Source organism: Triplophysa rosa, linkage group LG6 (genome assembly GCF_024868665.1).
Source record: "Triplophysa rosa linkage group LG6, Trosa_1v2, whole genome shotgun sequence".
NCBI classification, from domain to species: domain Eukaryota; kingdom Metazoa; phylum Chordata; class Actinopteri; order Cypriniformes; family Nemacheilidae; genus Triplophysa; species Triplophysa rosa.
Genome location: NC_079895.1, coordinates 18968862 through 18990651, shown reverse-complemented (window position 1 = coordinate 18990651; position 21790 = coordinate 18968862). Strand labels below are relative to the sequence as shown.

General features: G+C 39.1%; 1 protein-coding gene across 5 annotated transcripts in view; it reads left to right on the top strand.

Annotated features, from left to right (window-relative positions):
* Positions 1-21790, top strand: part of igf2bp2a (insulin-like growth factor 2 mRNA binding protein 2a) — a 111017-nt gene that overhangs the window by 78649 nt on the left and 10578 nt on the right. For all 5 annotated transcript variants that reach the window (XM_057336469.1, XM_057336468.1, XM_057336470.1 and 2 more), the window contains 5 exons: positions 2375-2509; positions 2583-2705; positions 4161-4296; positions 5492-5626; positions 17707-17775. In XM_057336469.1, the coding sequence (XP_057192452.1) occupies positions 2375-2509; positions 2583-2705; positions 4161-4296; positions 5492-5626; positions 17707-17775 (598 nt within the window). The remainder of the gene's footprint in view (positions 1-2374; positions 2510-2582; positions 2706-4160; positions 4297-5491; positions 5627-17706; positions 17776-21790) is intronic.

Genomic DNA, 21790 nt, shown 5'->3' with positions numbered 1-21790 from the left:
TTTACCTATTAAAGTAGTAGTTACTTTTTAATGAACAATAAACAAAATAATAAAGTGGGATAATACTATATTTATATTACTTTAAAGTACACTTAAAATACAATGATAATGTATTTCTTCTTGTTTTTCTTTTTACATTAGTAAATATTAATTTTCAACACCAATTTTGAAACCTAAAACGACAACCTTTTTGGTTTAGGTGCTGGGAAGTGCACTTGCGAACGCACGTGGAGACTTGCGGTGCGGAGCTGGGATCGAGTGTAGCATAGAGAAACACAAGCTGCGTGCAAGTGTCAAGTTTAAACAGCTTGTCCTTTTAGAAAGTTTAAGAGAAGCGGTGTTTTGGTAGACGTGCAGCGCAGCGCACTGCAGTTCCAGACATTCACAGAGGCAGCGCGTGCTGCGTGCTTCTCTAATAACGAAAGCAGAACCAACAAAGGCAGAGCTACCAATACTCCGTTTTTCATAATTTATACCCAGGTCCTGTTTATCACCGGGAACAAATGAGATATCAGTAGTTTTAGCAGCATTCAGTTTAAACGGAAATCTTATCCAGTATTACATTTAGTCGGTCTAAAACAGTGTGAGCGTTCTAAACTTATTTACAGAGCGCATTTTGGTCGCGCACCTGCGCACCACTTATGTGCATATCTGTGCATATCTATGATATCGCAGTAATCCAGTACTGACAAAAATGTTGCTGCTACCAATCTCTTCCTTGCTGCAAGAGAAAGACAATTTTTGACTCTGAAGAAAAGGCCCAATTTCGACGTTAAGGTTTTGAATATGAGGCCCATAAGAAAGAGAATCATCAATTAAAAATCCCAAATAGTTATACTTAGATACTTTTTCAATCACAAGACCTTGAAGAGTAGTAATTGAGCATGAGTTTGAATGTACAGACTTATTTTTGGTAAACATCATAATTTGGGATTTCTCCGCATTTAGAACAAGTTTTAAATCGCTCAATGTTTGCTGAACTATGTTAAAATCAATAATCATTGAGTTCATCAAGTTCATAATCAATATGAGTTTGAAGAACCACAAAATTTAGTGTAGGTCGATGAGTTAGCTTTGTGTTCTTTTAAATGAGTGTTTACATTTATAAGTAAATGCTTTTCCTGTAGCTGTTGACAGATTTTAAAAGGCTGATGGCAATATCCAGAGTGTGGGATGGTCAATTTAGCCAAATGGCCATATTTTCTTACAGTTTTCATGTAATTTTGTTTTGCTTTTTGTTTTTTAACTGAGCACTGGCCAGAAGTAGTTATTAATATATTCCACAAGACGTTTAAGTGAATTATAACTTAATTATTGTATTCAAAGGCTTGCATACTCTTGGCTTATAACATTACTGTTACTACCTCAGTCGTCCTTAATGTGACCCTGAAACAGAGGATGCATTTGTCTTTTTACTAGTCGTGATGTTTGTATGGCCGGGTGAAACGGCTTCTGAAATAAGTAAAAATGTTGGCATGACTTGATTTCAAACATCAGGAACTGATTGGATCATTGGAAGTTGGGTAACAAAATGAGACACATTTTAATTTTTTCAGTGACATGTTGCTGGAGGGGAGGGGCAAAAACAAGTCCCCAATAACCCCGTCCTCACATCAACCTGGAACATGAAGAGAACATGTTTCAAGGGAGGTTTATGTTTTTGATTAAGGATTATGAGGGCACATGAATAAAAAAATGAATGAGGTGCACAAATAAGTCACTTATAAAAACAGTACAATATTCTAGAAAATATAAGAATAGTACATTTAGATTGCATGGTGAATAAAATTGCTGTATCTCAACATTTTACAGCCAGTGTGGTTGAGAACAAGAGAATAATTTTGCACAAGTAATTTTTATTACAGTATGTTTTTTAATGGAAAGTTGTAACCCATATATTATTTTCATGAAATGTCTTTTTTAAATATGCTAACTAGTGAATTTGATTTTAAAGGAAAAGGATTTCATAATGTATTTATACTAAAAGTTAAGATTATCCTTAAGAATTGAGTAAAATGATAAGTCTGGCTTTACAAAAAAAAGCTTCGCATTTTGAAAGTACTCAAAACAGCAGTGCATTTTAAATCTCTTGGTCTGAGCCACATTTGCAGACACCATAAAACAGATATTCACAGTTGTGACAGCGTGATCACACACCCTTTGAATTCCATATTAATGTGAAAAGTTGTGACATGAACCATAAACAACCTGCAGTTAAACCTCGTCTACACCAGCGGCGTGTCACAATCACCTCTATTATAATTTAACTTGTTAGGATGTAACAGAATTTGAAGAGCAGTAGACTGGTAAAAATAGACTATATCAGCCATAGTGATCGACACTGTCATTAATTTTGATAATCATGTCCTGACAGGGTGGACATTCATCGTAAGGAGAACGCGGGAGCCGCAGAGAAGCCCATCACCATCCACTCCACACCTGAAGGCTGCTCGTCCGCGTGCCGCATGATCATGGACATCATGCAGAAAGAAGCAGATGACACGAAAGTGTAAGTCCGAGTCGTCATTTATCTGACAGGGCTCTTTGTGCACATCTCTGGTCTTATGGTCTTGCTTCCGTAGAACTGAAGAGATTCCTCTGAAGATTCTGGCTCACAACAGTCTCGTCGGAAGACTGATCGGGAAGGAGGGTAGGAACCTGAAGAAGATCGAAGAAGAGACAGAGACAAAGATAACCATCTCCTCGTAAGTGTCAGCTCAAGTCGATGCCCTCCAGTAGCTGAAAATGAAAGGAACAGTTCACCCAAAAATAAAAATTCTTCATGTACTCACCCTCAAGTTGTTCCAATGGTGTTGTTCAATGGTGGCACAGAGTTGTTTGGTTACAAGCATTCTTCCATCTTTGTGTTCATCAGAACATAGCCATTTATACAAATTTCCAAAAGAATTTGTGGTAAAGATATTATTGTGATATCTATTTATTTGTGTGTGTGTGTGTGTGTGTGTGTGTGTGTGTGTGTGTGTGTGTGTGTGTCTGTACATGTTTCTACACACTTTTGGAACCAAAAGTCCCTACAATGATAGTAAAAATCTTAACCACCTACAATTTAATTCAAACTGATTATTAAACAAACTAAATGATGTTTAGGGGTACACAGAATATACAGTTTGTACAGTATAAAGTAATTATGTCTGTGGAAAACCCCCACAAAGTATAAAAACAAACATGTGTTTGTGTCTTTTGGCCAATGAATCCCACCCAAAATATGAGCGTAGGGAGGCAGAGAGAGAGTTTGTAACCATTGTGGTTGTGTTTAAAAGGTGCAAACCCACCACCTGTACTATGTTTCAAGCATGTACTGGTGCTATTAATTAATATAATATTATCATGTGTAGTATTAACACAATCATTGTTCAATCATGTTAATAATATCACGGTTATTGTCAATACCAGTATATTGTGACATTGTTACACTAAAGTTACACTTTGACCCGATTCACATTTCACGTCTAAAACCACACGGAAAATGCGAGCTGCGCCTCTTTCTCTCTTCAAATGACCCGCGGTGTGCGCGCGGGGCACTCCGAAAAGTTGAACTATTTCCATCTCGACGCGGCACCGACGCGCCTAGAAAAATGTGCGCATCGCCCCCTATTGTGCGCCTGCCGCACTTCTACATTTAAAATAACGAATATGCACACGGAAAAGACGCAAAATGTGAATCGGGCCTAAAGCTCCTAATATCCAGGAGTTTTCTAGGATGGAGAACTGTTTTGCATTTTAGAAACCTCTCATTGAAAATGTTATAACTAGAGTTGTTTTGTTAGAAAAAGGTTTTGTAGACAAGCTATTGATATCCCAAGGTTAGTGTGTGTTTTAGTTTTCAGCTTGTACCTTTTCACCCGCTTGCTGTCTGCTGGTTTTGCTCTGCAGGTGAACTTGCAGGTGAATAAAATGCGGCTTAAAGTGAGTCACCCAAGTAATTTCTGACCAGGTCCCCAGGTGTCATTGCTTGGCTATCCTTGTAAAAACAGCTTCATTTAGTCATTAGTACCAACTCAAATATCTTTCTCAGTACCCAGAATCCACCTTCTGGCTGGGCACTTGTTTTACCTCTCTGCAAACTCTTAAATCGCTGCTGCTTCTTTCTTTCTTTATGCTTTAATTGTCACTTTGTTTATTGTGGTTTCTGCTTACAGTTTACAGGACTTAACTATTTATAACCCAGAGCGAACCATCATTGTCAAAGGGAGCATTGAGGCCTGTTGTGGGGCTGAAGTGGAGATCATGAGGAAGCTAAGGGAAGCCTACGAGAATGACATTGCTGCTATTAATGTAAGTGTTTTTTTCTTCTTCTGAAAACCATTGAGTGACAGTAAAAGTGATTTCCATCTAATTTGAAAACTCCATTTTCGATGTAACAATCAATATTACACAGAAGAGATTCAGATCGAACGAGAGAAACAAGCTGCTTTGAACATTACTGAACAACAGTAAGACCGGGCTGAGTCATCGTTCTATAGATGGCGAGGCTCTTAGGTGGTTTGTTTGTTTGCTGGTGTTCACCTATTGACTATGTGTGGGTTTTTGGGCCCTGACTCAATTTGTTCCACTGTGAACGCTCTGATACCACCATTCACTCGACTTTAACGCTGTTTATACTAATAATGACATCACTATCAATATGACATCATCATCCTGTGCCGGGGAGGCTGAAGCTCGAGACTGAAACTAAATTCTGTAACTATCGTTCTTCTGTTCGCGGTGTTGCACTGAGACTCCCTTCATCTTGAATGAGTCATTTATTGTGAGGAAAAGGCCTCAATCAGCTAGCCAGATCAATTGAAGCGCTTTCATTTATACTCAAACATGAGTCAGTCATCAATCAGGCGTACGGTAAATTATTCATGCTCGGATCAAGTGCTTTTGCGACAATTTCGGGTGTAGCTGCGTGTCAGTCGATCCCTGTAACCTTCTTTGCTGTCTCAATTAAATAGACCTGCCGGATGAACCAGTCAGAGGAAAGCAGGATGAGAAAATGACCGATATGATGAAACTCCAGACTTATAAGGCCTCAAGTACTCTGTCATGAGTGAACAGTCTATAAACTTCTTATCTACTAAGTGCCTTTCAGATAAAACGGGTCGATAGAGCCACCTAGCGTGACAATAGAGATATTACAATACATTGCTACTCCATGTCATGAAAAACAGTGTCATTTTTGACATTTTGACTTTGACATGTTTGACTTTTTAGGATTTAATAACATCCACATAATTATGATCTGTTTTTTTCATACTTTTTTAAAATGTTTTTGAAATGCATTTACACATTACAGTGCATTCAAGGAATACATTTTATATGTGTTAGTTACCTTGGGGTCAAACACAGGATCTTGGCGTTGATAGTGCAATGTCCCACCAAGTAAGAAATCAGAAGATATCTTTAAATCTCAAATGAGGGTTTGGGTCAGAAAAAAACATGATGGCTTGAGGTTGTAATCCATGATGTTAATTGCTTTCCCTTGCAGCAACAAACCAACCTTATCCCTGGGTTAAGCCTGAGTGCATTGGGCATATTTTCAACAGGCCTGTCAGTGTTGCCACCAGCTGCAGGGCCCAGAGGCGTTCCACCTGTACCTCCAACAGGCTACAACCCTTTCCTCGTGAGTAAAATCAACAGTGTGGACTTCATTGTCTAACTTACATTTACACATTTGGCAGACGCTTTTATCCAAAGCGACTAACATTGCTTTATCCTATACATTTATACATAGGCATGTACAATCCCTGGGATCGAACCCACAACCTTGCATTGTTAACGCAATACTCTTACCATTGAGCTACAGGAAAGCTCTACCTACAACATACTTGTGCAGAGTCATAGGTAAAAAAAACGGTGCTATTTTCTTAAAATAAGCATTTAGTATCTATCCATTTCTCAAAGATCCCTAAACGATTACTCCGAAGCTGTTCAAATGTTCCGCTTCTCTAAGCTCCTCCCAACCGCGAGTCCAGTGTGCTCCGATTGGCCAACTGGCCCAATCAGTTGTGATTGGTCTTTCTTCATACACTGCGTGTCAGAAACGAAACGCCCACGCAGTTCTTATCTCAGGAAGGTTTATGTAAACAAAGACGCTGTGTGTAAAAATGGCATCAGTATTACCATATCACAAGAGAACAACAACGGCTCTATCCAAAAGTTGATCATTACTTTGATTATACAGAGAGGAGTAACTGAGCAAGTTAGCGAGAGCTTCCAAAGATAATGCACACACCTTTACATAATAAAATGATATAGTGCTGCAGTCCGTTTTTAAAATAATGACAAGCAAACCGTTTTGTTTGAAGGGGATCGTGACCACAGCTAAACTTTGCACACTTGACAAAACCATAATGTGAGACACGTTAGCAAAGTGCTACCGTGACTAAACGATAAAGGGATACAGTTTGTACAATACTACGACATGTAGAACGACAACAGTCTACAATAACCGCCACATTATTAGGTAAGAGTTGGATTATTAAAACTGTAACACTGTTAACTTATACGTTGTTTACCTGTAAACCTACAGCTGTACTAAATATACAACACGGACTAGCACAATTACTTTAACGTATATTGTAAGCACTCAATTTAACATGTACACATAACGTATTTATCATACTTACAGCTTGTGGTTCTGAGACGCTTGTTAGTCCAAATAAATGTTGTGTGGTAAAGTCATTAACTACTCAATATTCTCAGATAAAACAGTTTACTTTATTTATACAAATAACACAAGTCCTTTCATAACCAGCCCTCTCACTAGAGGGTAACATAAACCAAACTAAAGTAATCAAAATTGAAAAAAGAAATCAACTTAACCGAATCAACTCAACCCAAACGAAATATAACAATCAAAGAGCCGAAGCCATCTCTTAAAATATCTGCTTTACACAATGGCCGCTCTGGTTACCAACTCAACACTGTTCCTCATTATCATCAACACTGTGCTCCTGTGGACTGTCTATTACACACACAATTTCCCCCACGACTTTTCAGGTTACCGGGAGCCTACAAACGTTATGTATCCGTGCATCTTCGTGCCGTGATTGAATGGCGTCTTTTCCGCATGAGTTCGGTGCGTCACTTAAATACTTCCGTGTAGGTACCTCTTAAATCTCTACCTGGTTCCTCCCCCACCCCTCTGAACCAGAGCTCCATACCGCATCCACCCCTATTTACAAAATCATCGTCCCGATGATTCCATATCTACCAATCCTAACAAATATAAAACCATCAACTATTTCCCTATCACTCTTTTCAAATCACCTACAACCTGCAGCAAATGCTCCAAAACAGAAACCATTTTCTTGACCTCCCCCTCCTTTAACTTTCCAGGGATTACTGCAGCTTCCATACCCTGCACCGACCGTGGCTCATTGAAAGGATTGCTATGTTTTCCTGCTGTGGCCCTTTGTGAACGTCGAACTGTAGACTCCGATGCTGCTGGTATTATCAATTTCTCCTGTCTGGGACCCTCCTCTAATACACTCATCGCACTTGTGTCCTCACCCAACGAACTCTCCGGTACCACTACTTGGAGCTCCTCCCAGCTATCATCAGATTCAAACTCTGACTGTGTCACACTCGTGCTCGACTCGGTCTCTTGCTGCTCTCTGGACCATCTGGGCTCATTCTGCAGGGGTCCACAACGGCGTAACTCCAAGCGATGCACATTCTTTGGCGCACGTGATCGATCCACCGGAACTACTTTATACAAGGCCTTGTCAGAATTCATTCTTTCCAGTACACAGTGGGGCAAATCTTCCCACACATCCTGGATTTTGTTTCTTCCTCTCACTCTTCGGTTCCGTACGTACACCAAATCGCCTGGATTTAGGCTGACATCTTTCACTGCCCCTTGCTGTCTTTGTCTCTGCTTGGCCATACCCTGTAGCCTCTTTTTTGTCAGGCTATAAGCCTGTTGGAGTCTGTGCTGATGTTCCGTCACCCAAGTGCCCACAGTCCTTTCTTCCTCCTTCCTGCTAGTACTTAACAAATAGTCAATTGGGAGGTCTGGGCTCCTGCCAAACATCAAAAAGAAAGGAGAAAATCCAGTAGTGGCATTTTCAGTTGTATTATAAGCAAACAACACTTCATGCAAATACTCATCCCATCTCATCTTCTTTTCCGGAGCAAGAGCCCTAAGAAGGTCATGTAACGTCCTATTAAAACGCTCACACTGCCCATTACCTTGGGGATGAAATGCCGTGGTTCTGCTCTTCTGAATCCCATAAGCCTTACACAGTTGCTGTACTAGTTCAGCTTCAAAACATCGTCCTTGATCCGAATGAATTCGAGCTGGAATGCCATAGCGATGAATCCATTCTTTAACCAGCACTTTGGCTACTGTTATGGCCTTCTGATCAGCTGTAGGTACCGCCACTGTGAACTTTGAAAATACATCTGTTATAATGAGTACATTTTCCTTCCCGCTCAAAGAGCATTCCAACACTGTAAAGTCCAATGCCACGACTTCCAAGGGTTTGGATGCTTGAATACTATTCATCAATGTTCTTACTTTAGGCTAAACATCCTTGGCCACAAAACAGCGAAGACAATCCTTACAGAACTGCTGCACATCCTGAAACATTCCTGGCCAATAAAAACGTTGGCGTACCAATTTAAATGTTCGGTCAATCCCCTGATGGCCTTGATGGTCATGCAACTGACTCAGAACCTCCTGCTTTAGCACTTGAGGTAATAGAAGCTGTTTCACCCAGCCCCCTCTTGCATCAGCAATGACTCTATAAAAAACTTCTTGCTGGACCTCTTATTTTATCCCACTGCCTTAACAACTCGAGCGTGTCCTTAGACTCATCTTTTCTCTCCTTCTTACTCGGTCCTGCTCTTCTACTCCAGTAAAACTTAAAACGGGAAATAATCGGATCCTGTTCTTGAAGGCTTTGCAGGTCTTGTATCTGGAACTCAGGAAAAACAGAAACGGCATTCATTGAAGCTTTAGTTATAAGGATTACTTCCTCCGACACTACCCGCTGCTCTTCTCTCACAGAGCTTCGTCGGGACAGGGCATCTGCATTCCCATTCTTTTTGCCGGGACGATAGACAATTTCAAAATCAAACATGGCTAATTGTGAGGCCCATCGCTGCTCCACGGCTCCCAGTTTAGCCGTTTTTAAATAGCTCAGTGGGTTATTATCAGTGAAGAAGGTGAACTTATTCCCCGTTAAGTAATCTCGAAATTTCTCTGTTACTGCCCATTTAAGGGCAAGAAACTCCAATTTCATGGTGCTGTAATTATCCATATTACGCTCAGATTCCCTCAGTCCTCTACTGGCATAAGCTAATGGCCTGCGATTTCCCCCCACCTCCTGGGAAAGAACTGCCCCAAGTCCTGTATGACTAGCATCTATCTCAAGACAGAAAGGCTTAGAAAAGTCAGCATAAGCTAACACAGGAGCAGATGTTAACCTTCTCTTCAATACTTGAAACGCCTCTTCACACTTAACATCCCATCTCTGTATAAATTGCTCACTAGTCATATAAACTCTTCTCTTATTCTTACCCTTTGGTGTTTCCCCAGCCGCAGCTAACTTGTGTAGCGGCACTGCAATCGTGGCAAACTCCTGCACAAAACGTCTGTAATAGCTTGCAAATCCCAAAAAAGATCTAAGCTCTTTTGAGGTTTGGGGTTTTGGCCATTTTTCCACTGCTTGAATCTTCTCCGGGTCTGTCGACACCCCCTCGCTAGAAATGACATGACCCAAATAACGCACTTCTTGTTGAAAAAAACAGCACTTACTCAGCTTGACTTTGAGACCATGATGTTGAAACCGTTGCAAGACTTTGTCCAGTCTCTCCAGGTGCTGCTCCACTGTGGACGAAAACACAATTACATCGTCCAAATATAGAAGCACAGACTGAAAACTTTCCTCACTGAAAATGCGTTCCATCAGGCGTTGAAAAGTACTTGGTCCATTTGACAGCCCAAAGGGTAAACGATTATATTCAAACAGACAGAATGGGGTGCAAAACGCAGTCTTTTGTTTATCTTTTTCAGCCACTGCCACCTGATTATATCCACTTGCCAAATCTAACGTGGAAAACCAGCATGCTCCGCTCAACGCATCTAAAGATTCTTCTATTCGGGGCAATGGGTATGCATCCCTTCTTGTTTTGGCATTCAACTGCCTATAATCCACGCACATCCGCATTGATCCGTCCTTCTTCTTTACAATCACGATCGGTGACGAATATGGGCTGCAGCTCTCCCTAATCACATTCTGCTCCAACAGTTGTTTAATATGAGCTTTCACCTCTTCGTATTGACTAGGGGGAAGCCTCCTGTACCTTTGACAAACTGGGGCATCATCTAACACTGGAATCTGATGTTCAATTAAATCAGTATACCCCAAATCCCCATTTCCTTCAATGAAAACAGAAGCATATTGATTCAATAAGCTTCTGACCTTCCCTTCCTGTTCCATATTTAACCGAGGAAACTTAAGGGTCCTGATCTGCTGAGCTACCGTTACCCCCGATTGTGCCACATTATTTTGTTCAATAAAAACGGTACAACTCTGTCCTTCTGGCATTTGAGTGAATTCAATTTCCAGATCCCCTTCCTTAACTATCACTTCAGCCCTATGTACCGAAGCGAGTCTAATGTGTGGGTTCAAAATAACATCCCTTGTTCCTACATTCATTATTGGGACCAATAATTGTCCTTTTTTTGATGAAACTATTGACCCTATCAGCAAAAGATCTGCTGGCAGACTACCCTCACTCTCCATCAAGGGTTCTAAGAGCAAAGACTCATTTGGCATGAGCCTAGTGTAACCACTCGTTGCACACACTAGTTGCAGAGTACCCACTGCAATCTTAACTGGACTTTGGGCCAAAAGATTCACAAACGACTGATGTTGTCTGTCATACAACTGACAAATTTCTAATGCTTGCTTCAAAGACCCATCACATTGCTGCATCATAGAACATTTCCCATATTGAGACCCAAATTGTTGCTTCAGAAGTTCATGGCAATTTTGAATAACATTCATACCAATTAAACCTGTAACCAGTTTCTTTCTGTCCCTTGTTTCTGCATCGGGTGTGTCTTTTACTACTAACACTCCTTGTTTTGGAAGAATCTGATCCATGATTTTCAACTCTAATTCCAGGTAACCTACATAAGGGATATCTAATCCATTGGCGGCCTTTAACACCAGCCAACCACAATCTTTCAATACATCCACACTCTTCTCCCCAATATGCTCTTTAAAAAAACTCTCAGTTACCATCGAGACCATAGACCCGGTGTCGATCAAACAATTTATTTCCACATCCCCAATCTTAATCACAGTCACTGGACACTGACCCACTAATTGTTTGAATACTTTGGAACTCGTACCTTCAACCACAGAGCCAGGTAACCCCTCATTTACCGTGTGGCTCTCCACAGCAAGGGGCATTAGTTTAACAGTTCAGAATTTTGAACCTGGGGAACAGATACAGTTTCTATAGAATACCTCTGCTGCCCCCTTACTTGATTGGGGTTCACAATCTCACTACAAAACCGTCCAATGTGACCCACTTTTTGACATCTGAAATATATAGGTTGTCCTGAGGGATCAAACGAGTACACTCTTCGTGACACTCCCCGTGGCTGTCTATTAACTGCTTGCAAGCTAACCATTTTTTCAGTCAAATCAGTTAATTGTCTTTGCTGGCTTTTTACCATACTTAACAAATCTGCCAACATTGGGTCTGAACTTCGTTTTGCAGTTACTGCTTCACTATCCATGGATCTAGGATTTTCAGACCGCAATGTATCAGGAGAACTCACTCCATCTTCAACCCACTCAACAGCTTCTTTACGGACATCCAGAAATGTTAGACTTGGTTTTTGTCTGATCATTCTTTTCAACTCTCTACATAGTTCTTTACTTCTCACATTCTCTGCAAACTGATCCCTAAGCATTTTATCTTCTTCTGACACACCCCTTGGATTACAACATTTCAGTTCTTCTAACAAAGCCATTAATCCATGCGAGAACTCAATTAATGTTTCATTTTTGTCTTGTTGCCTTTCAAAAAACTGTCTCTGCAACGCAGTAATTGATTGAGCATTTCCAAATACTTCAGACAACGCTTCAAAAATTTTCCCTGGGTTGGAACGCATTTCTTTTGATCTATACTTAATTTCTTGCTTAGCCTCCCCTTCTAAGTGTTCCCCTATATAATCAACCGCCTGATGTGAAGTAAAATTACGAGCCTTAAACACACTTTTCAGGTCTTCGATCCAATCATGCAAAGACACACTTGAAGATTTACCCATGTAGACTTTACATCTCTTTTCTCTAGGTACATAAACCACCTCTACCTTTGTTAGGTTTCGGTCTTGCCGACCAGTCCCAGTGTCCATTGTTGCACCCCTTGAAAGTCTCTCATTTTCAGTCACCAATCGGTCCTTCTCTTCTTTCTCTTGAGCCAATTTCCTTTTCAAAGCTTCCAGCTGCTCCTGAAGTTCCTCCATTATACAGATCGTTCCAGTCTTTCTTTAACCTTTATCCCCAGGTTGTCTCTATCTTCGCCACGGTTTTGATCCAATTTGACTCAAACAAAAAACAACAACAAAAACAAACAAAAAACAAAAACCCGCACAACAAAAATAATAATAATAATAATAATATAAAAAAAGATCCCTGAATCAGGGAATCATCCTCGTCGCCATAATTCTGTTGTGTGGTAAAGTCATTAACTACTCAATATTCTCAGATAAAACAGTTTACTTTATTTATACAAATAACACAAGTCCTTTCATAACCAGCCCTCTCACTAGAGGGTAACATAAACCAAACTAAAGTAATCAAAATTGAAAAAAGAAATCAACTTAACCGAATCAACTCAACCCAAACGAAATATAACAATCAAAGAGCCAAATTAGATCAAAACCGAAGCCATCTCTTAAAATATCTGCTTTACACAATGGCCGCTCTGGTTACCAACTCAACACTGTGTCACGGTCCCACCGTCTTGTTTATGAAATTCTAGTCGTGTGGTGGGATCGGGGCAGAGTTCTTGGGTTTTATGTGGGAAGACCATGAGATGTTTATACCTCTCATGTGTTTTTCCAGTGTCTCGTCTCTGTTCCCGCCATCTCGTTTCCTCGTTATCCTTCCCTAAGTGTTTGATTACCCACACCTGCCCTGTGTCGTTATCCCTCGTTTGTGTTCCCTATATATACCCTCTTGTTTCTTTGTCCTGTGCTCGTTCGTTGTTCTTGTTCCTGTCCGTACCAGTGGTCTGTTTCATTTTCCAAGACAAGTAGAGTTTTGTAAGTCTGTTATTTAGCGTTTGTCTAGTGTTGTTCAGTTTACCCAGTCTTAGTTAATCTGTGTCCTGTCTGCTGCATGTTATCTTGTTTTCTTGGTTTTTCCCCATCGTGGGTGTTTTGTTTTATACTTTTGTTTTCAATAAATATATTCGTTGTTAACCCCTTCACTGCTGCCTGCATTTGGGTTCTTCTGCCAATTCCTGACACACTGTTCCTCATTATCATCAACACTGTGCTCCTGTGGACTGTCTATTACACACACAATTACACGTCACTTAAATACTTCCGCGTAGGTACCTCTTAAATCTCTACCTGGTTCCTCCCCCACCCCGCTGAACCAGAGCTCCATACCACATAAAGTTGGTATTGACTTATCTTTAAGGGTCTAGCGGCTGGCAAATCCCACGTTGAACTCGCCAAAATTTGAGAAGCAGTCGGCGGTAAAATGACGAGCACATTACACAAGGTTGGAATTGTACTGCAGTGGTATGAAAAAAAAATTAGCCACTGATCCTTCACATCGTCATCCTTTGGCAGCGAAAACAAAGTACAGTTGCGTTCACAGCACAAAACACAGCGTCCCCTGGACATGTTGTATACGCAACACTACCTGAAGTGCTAGTGGGCAGGTCAGAGTGTTCCTGTTTCGCGGGAAGGCGGGGATTGTGCTGATGAATTACACTGTGACGTATCGATGTTACACTCAAAAGATTCGAAAGCCTAACGATTTGTTTGGGCGGTTCGGAGTCGACTCCTTACTTTGGAAGCCAATATCTTAATTTATCATGGACTTTTTGGAATAACAACTTTGCAGATCGTCAAAATTGAAGGAAAGCTATACGTTACACACTGAAATGCCGGTAATTTTATGAGATTCATGAAACCTGCTCTTTAACAAGATGAATAAGACGGATGACATGGTATACCTGCGTTGTAACACAAATAAATAAAAGATCTTTGGATTTTCCCCTGACTTTAAAATGAATGCTTACACTGTGTCTACATCGGACGCGGCACGATGCGACGTCAATAAAACACATTATAATGTTTTTATTGTTTTATTGTGTTAGTTAGCTGTACTTTTTGAAATAATTATTAGTTAATCAAAACAACCCAACTACAGTTTGATTGATATTACTTGGAATGCACAAATTTTTTTTTTTTTTTTTTAAAACAGTTGTTTTTGCAAATGAACTCTTTATATCTTTCTAAAGGTGTTATGTCATACATTATTATTCGATTTCTTTATATTATACGTATATATTATTATAATATTAATTTCTATAATTTTTCTAAAAATACCCCATATGTTGTGTGTAAAAACTACACTCTACATGCTGATTTCTTTGAATTTCATTGAATTTAGTTCCATTTTTAATCTACTTCTAATTCTTCATTTTGAATAATAATTCTGCATTGTATTTGCTACCTCATTTCAAAGTCAGGAATTTAATTGAAATGTAAAATGCATTCTCAGTTCAATTCGAGCCTCCCGTAGCTCGCATAGCTTGCGTGTCAGTGACTGCTTACCAGAGATGGCAAAAGTACACACATCCTTTACTTAAGTAGAAGTACAGATACTCATGTTTAAAAGTACTCAAGTAAAAGTTGAAGTACTGACTAAACTTGTTTACTCAAGTAAAAGTATAAAGTATGGGCTCTAAAATGTACTTAAGTAAAAAGTAGCCAATACTACTACCTGTTTTAGAGTCACGCTCGTACCTCACAACTGAACTACCATTATGTAGAACACAAGCATAAAAAAGACTGATGGAATAAATCTATTTGCCACTACCTAGGTAGTGGAAAAAAACACAAATTTATAATACAATTATGATGTAAGATAAGAGTGTAAAGGACAAGCGTATTGATAATAATTGTGACAGAATTCCCTTTGTCTCAAGTTCTCAACCATAATTTTAGCTATTCTTTGTGTTGCCTTCCGCCTTGGTCCGTGGCAGCTTCTTAGCCTATGTCTGTGATGCGTAATAGCCAGGAAATGACTGTTTGGTACTGTGATTGTCAAAACATTTTATAACAGAATTTCACTGCTTTCAATTTTAGATTAACCGTCCCTTTAAATTTTAAGCACAGACCATTCATGGACATATCATTATACAAAGGTTGTAGACACTTGAGAGATCTTGTCAAAAAGAGAAAACTGAGAAATAAAGAGATAATTAATTAGGCAAGGCAAGTCAATTTACTTGGTAACCATTACTGTTTTTCTCGATTGGTTAAACAAATTTCTTGAAATTATGCCTCGCTTTAAAATATTAAATGTTTAGCCTCTTACATTGTACGTTACACTCGTTCAACATTAAAACTGATGTCAGTGTTGCTAGATTAGGTGGACGATTTCCAGCCCAAAGGCTCACTAAAACCTACTCACTCCAACAAAAACCAGCCCAAAATTTTAACTTCCAAAATAATGTGATAGTATTTTATTGCAATGTCAATCAACGTTGATAAGGATCGTTTTTTATTGCTTTATAATTTTAATCATGACAAGATGAAAAAATATAATAAAAATCAGGAAAATAGATCAAACAGATCAAACAAGGCAAATGCATTAAGAAAATTAGAAAATAAGACTAATAGGATATGTCCAGAAACCACTTCAAATGGCAATCAGGAAATTAGCGCATTTTTGTGCAAAAGTGCCCACTATAATTAGTTCATCGAAAGCAACGCAATGAGCAGGTATTTTTCACTCGTTCATGAACTTAACGCACACACCACGATAGCAAAAAACATGCAATTCATAATGAACAACAGCAACAATAATGCGCTTAACTTAACGAGCTGCCTTAACTTCTGACAGAACTACAGTACATCTTTCGTGAAGTATATGTTTGTAGAACATGCGAATAGCTAAATTACATATTTAAAATCTGGTCCTTTCGCGCTAAAAAACCCTACCATTCATGAGTCACCACATGATGCAGAATATCACGCTCGAGATCTGAGAACAGTTACTCCGTCTTCTTTGATTTGATTGGTCACCGTTTTGCTCTGTAAACAGTTACTCCCGCCTTCTTACATTTGATTGGCTAGTGGCCACCTCACACAGCGCTTCGGCTTTTAGGCAGACCTATCATTAGGTTGAAAAAGTCACGCAATGACAAGAAATAATATTGATTGTGCATCAAATACAGATTAAAACTAAAGTAACGAGCCTGGTTTGAAAATGTAAGAAGTAGAAAGTACAGGTATTTGCGTAAAAATGTAAGAAGTGAAAGTAAAAAGTCGTCAGAAAAATAAATAGTGGAGTAAAGTACTGATACCAGAAAAATCTACTTAAGTACAGTAACGAAGTATTTGTACTTCGTTACTTCCCATCTCTGCTGCTTACCTTAGTATGCAGGACACCTACTCAGTGTTGAGTTGTGTTTGTCATGCGGCTGATGTGCATGCTGCAGGATTCCCCTGCATGTTCACAGATGAGTCAAACAGAACAGCTTATGGCTCATAGATGAACTAATGAAGGTAGAATGAGTGTGTGGGTGTGTGACATTGCACTCATTATCCTCACTAATATTGTACATATGAAGAGTGGTCATTTATTGCAAATTGTAGCAGCAGGGTTTTAATAATATTATAATAATCTCTAATAATGTTTGATTACTGATGTAGAAATTTATTGGCAATGACAATCACAGTCAAGAAACTGTATGCTTGTAGCTACAATATACTTACTGTAGCTTAGTACTGAGGATCTCACTGACTTATAAATAATTACATGAGTGTTTCTTGTTTCATTTCTTTGTCTTGTTTTAATAATCAGAGTCAAACCTAGCTTTTAAGCAAACATTTCACAACGCAAACGTTATATGTGCCGCACAAAGCCAACTGTGTTGTAGTTCAGTACAATGTGACAAAAAACTGTGATGGTGTCTTTTGTCACGCCTCTGCGACTTGTTGGGAAAAGTATAGTAAGCTTGCTACTGGAAGAAATCAGATTCTGTTCAGACAGCTACTGTAATGCTACCAAGAAACTTCACACAGAAAATAAAAGTCTGTTACCATTTACTCAGCCGCAGTCCCTGTTCACTTTCATTGTATTAAAAAGAGCAAAAGACAGAAATTCTACTACTGTATTAAAAAAACCTTACAGGTTTAGACATAAGGATGAGTTAATAACAATTTATTTTTTGTGAACTGTCCCTTTATAGCATTCCTCACATTTAGTGTCTGAAACTATGTCAGTTCCCTACTATGTTGGCACCAAACTGACACTAACCAGAATACACCAGCTTAGATGAAAATTCATGCATCGTTCATCAGGGCTTTGATGCTAAATAGAACATTAAGGTGAATGTGAAGTGGAATAACATTTTTAGTAGAGGGCAGCAATGAGATGTTCTTGTGATGTACTGTAAATGTATACATTTAATGTGTTTCAGGGTCACTCGTCACAGCTGGGTGGTCTGTACGGTGTACCACCTGCTAGTGCCATTTCTCACCAGCCCACGGTGAGTACACACATCACATGACATCGACAAACATATAAAATAGATTAAGGTTCCAGTCCTGGATTCCCCAAAATACAGTACAAATACTGTGTAATGGTTGACCAATATTGTTTTTTTAAGGTTGATACCAATAAAGGTTAATGGCTTTGGGCTTGTGTCCGCCCAAGCATTTTATTGCAGTTGAGAATGCCAGGTGCTCCTCTAAAATGCCGGCTGGTGACAAGGGATGGGCATTTTTCAATAATTTCATATTCGAATATTTGTGCTAATAAACAACTTATATTTTGAATATTCGTTAATTTAAATTAAGTTAATAAAGACGTAATTTGTTACATTTTTATTTAGTCACAATTCCACATCAAGCTTATGATTATCATTAAATATTCATAACGCACTAATATTATATCCTGTATATGGGTTTTTTGAAAAGATTGTTGAAAGAATTTTGAAAAGATTAGCAATGTTGGAAAAATAGAAAAATCATAAAAACTGCATTTAAACCTGCACGTGTCTGGACTGCCACAGACTCGGGAGACGCGGAAAATAAAAACAATATTTTTAATAGGAAAAAGCAAGATACACTAAATGAACACGATAACACAAACAAGAACGGACAACAAAGGGGAAAACATAGTGAGTATAAATACACAGTTCTGGTGATGACGGGATTGCTGACAGGTGCGGGAATTGCAGACGTGTGACAGGTGCGGGAGCGTGGAGGGTGTCCGCGGGTCTTGAAAAAAAGTTGATAAATAAAATTAGAGAAAATTAAGGCCATTAAAAGTATTAAAAAGTCTTAAATGCCATTTTCCAAGGTAGAGAGAGAGGCGCGTGCGCGCGCTTTATTAATGCGGCAAGAAGAGAAAGAGAAAGACACAGCACGGAACTTGACGCGCCGGAGTAAATTTCTGAATGAAAGCGTCTTTACCGGTCGGTAACTTGTGTATCAGACTGGAGCGGGCGGTCTGACAGTAGCCCCGCCACTCGCGACATCCTTTGACATCATACAGTGGTCGCGTGCACACAATTCCCTGTAGGCCTACTTAACAACTTGTCAAAGTATGTTCTGTGCACCCGGCCACAAGTCCTCCTTCTGAGAGACTTTTGTTGGCGGAGTTTGGAGGAGAGACCTGAACTGAAATGCTTGTCAGTCAGAATTGCTTTTTTTTTCTTTAAATCATTTTGCAGTGTAGCCAATAATAATGCCAACAGTTTTCGTTTATTCATAGTTTTAGCTTATAATGTTGAAGGACTTGTTGTACAGTACATTCTTCCAGCAGTCAGTTATAGGCCTAATAGCTATTCAAGAAGGGAGAGGGCTTAAATTTTGTTTTAATTTAGCCTACCCCTGTTGAAAAAAACGGCATATGCTGGGTTAGGTATGTTTCGATGCTGGTTTGACCATCTTAAACCAGCTATGGACCAGCACATGACCAGCTTAAACCAGCATCAAAACATACCAAACCAGCATATGCTGGTTTTTTTCAACGGGGACTTGTTTTACTCAATTTTATTTTAAGTTATATGTATTATATTGAAAAGCAAGACAAAATACGTATAAAAAGCTCATTTTGACCATTCAGTTTATGCAATAGTGAAAAAATGGCTATATAAATAGAAGAAATAAGAAAAGCCGTGTTCGGTATCGGCCAAGTGTTTCATTTTTATTCGGCTTCAGCCAAGAATTTTCACTTCCGTGCATCCCTAGTCCAAAGAGGTCATATGCTAAAGTTTGCCTGAATTTAATCATTGAGTAGGTAGGCGAATAGTGGGAGGTCCATTTACACCCGGTTGTAAAACAACAAGGTTGGAGGATAAAGAGTTGGAACCATGGCTGAGGGCCATTTCTGGGAATAACCGTGAGGTGTACTGCTCTGTGTGTCGGAAGGCGTTTAGCGTAGCCTCGTTTCTCTTTCTAATAAACCTTGCATTGGGTCACTCAATTAATTCTCTTGTGCTTCGTTCCCATCCTTCTAAATTATGTTTAATTAATACTGAGTTATTACAAACTAAGACTGTTTAGTTGTGCTATCTTACAATCATTATATAGTAAATGTAAGTTAAAGTGTCGCCAATGTAACCGATTAAAACAAAAAAGTGGCGATGAGGTCTTAAAATGTATGGAAAGAGTCTTGAAAAGGTCTTAAAAAGTATTAAATTTAGCTCCATGATTCCTGTATATACCCTGGTGGAGGATCATGGGTGATGTAGGGATGGGTACCGGAACCGGTATTAAACGGGCCCCGGGGCAAAATTATGAAAGACCGGAGCATCGATAAGCTCCGCCCTTACCGGTTCTGCTTTCGGTCCTCGGGAGAAAAAAAACCATATATGTTATTGCTACATTAACGTTATCTTGCACATTTTATATCAACATTGAAATTACACATTTAATCCATTTTCTATTAGTTAACAAACTTAAAAAAATAAATCAGCCTATATGTGTAATCATTTATTATTACACTGAGAACTGAAATAATTCAGTGCAGTATACACAAAATAAACATGTACAAATACATAACTATTTAGAGTAAAATTCAGTTACCCTTTAGAAAAAAAATATGACAGAGTCAATAAGGATAAGGATTAAAGAAGACCTTATGAAAAAGAATTTCTTTTGTTGTAAATTGTTTATTTTATTTATTTTTAATTATTTATTCATTGTTAATTTTGTTTAATTCAAATAAAGCAATGTTAATTCTGTTCCTAATTTGTTTCTTTTTATATCAAAAAGTTCCGATAAGAATACCGTTAAAGTACCGGACCGATAAGCAGTATCGATAAGAGTAGAAATACAGTTAAAATCTTAACGATACCCATCCCTAGTCAAGGGGGGAAACAGACGAGACTGACAGTCAGACAGAAAAAGTAATTTCCCCCACTGTTAAATCATGAATGAACTGTGAATAATTGTGTAATTCAGTTCAATTTTATTTATCCATACCAACGTCTGATTACTGCCAGACCGGTCAATATTGTACTTTAAAATATAACTGTAATTGTAACAAGAGTCAAACAGAACAGGAAGGAAGAGGCCGGAATCGGGGTAGAGCTGACGATTTACGAATCTTTTATTTACTATGAATACTTTCAGCGCTGTAAGCGCACACACATCTAACACTTGAAATAGTAAGCAGTCTCTTGATAACTCGAGCCTCTGTCGTAGTCCACAGCTCCCTCGGCTCGTGGCGGTTTCCGTCCAGTCGTCAGCTCCAAATCTCACCTCCCGTTATCTCTGCCTCGCTGGCTTTTAAGCCGCCCCACGCCAGTTACTGGAATGAGGCACAGGTGTTCGTTATTTGTGCGAGCGCCACTCACTCACCGCTCGTCTCCTCACTCTCTCTCCCGCTGCAGACTTCGCTGAACCACGCCCCCCTTGCCACAGTATTTTTTTTACAGTTGGGAATAAATAAATATGTGACCCTGGACAACAAAACCAGTTTTATGAGTCAATTTTTCGAAATTGAGATTTTACATAATCTGAAATCTGAATAATTAAGCTTTCTACTGATGTATGGGTTGTCAGGATCGGACAATATCTGGCCGAGATACAACGGTTTAAAACTGGAATCTGAGGATGCAAAAAAATCTAAATATTGAGAAAATTGCCTTTGAAGTTGTTAATCAGAGGCACTGTAACAGGCCATCCACTCATAAAAATAAAGTTTGTATATATTTAGGGTAGAAAATTTACAAAATATCTTCATGGAACATGATCTTTACTTAATATCCTAATGATTTTGGGCATAAAAGAAAAATCGATAATTTTGACCAGTGCAATGTATTTCTGTCTTTTTTTTTAAATGTTCCCGTGCTACTTAAGACTGGTTTTGTGATCCAGGGTCTCATATGGAGTAAGAGTCTTGTGTATACATGAGTGTGTGTATTGCAATAGTTTCTAACATTCAGTGATAGTGTGATACGGGTGAACAGGTAGGGTAATTGTCCTGCCCCTCCGGCACTGTGATTGGACGGCTGAGTAAAAAGTGAAGATTTTTCAACTCTCTGTGAACAT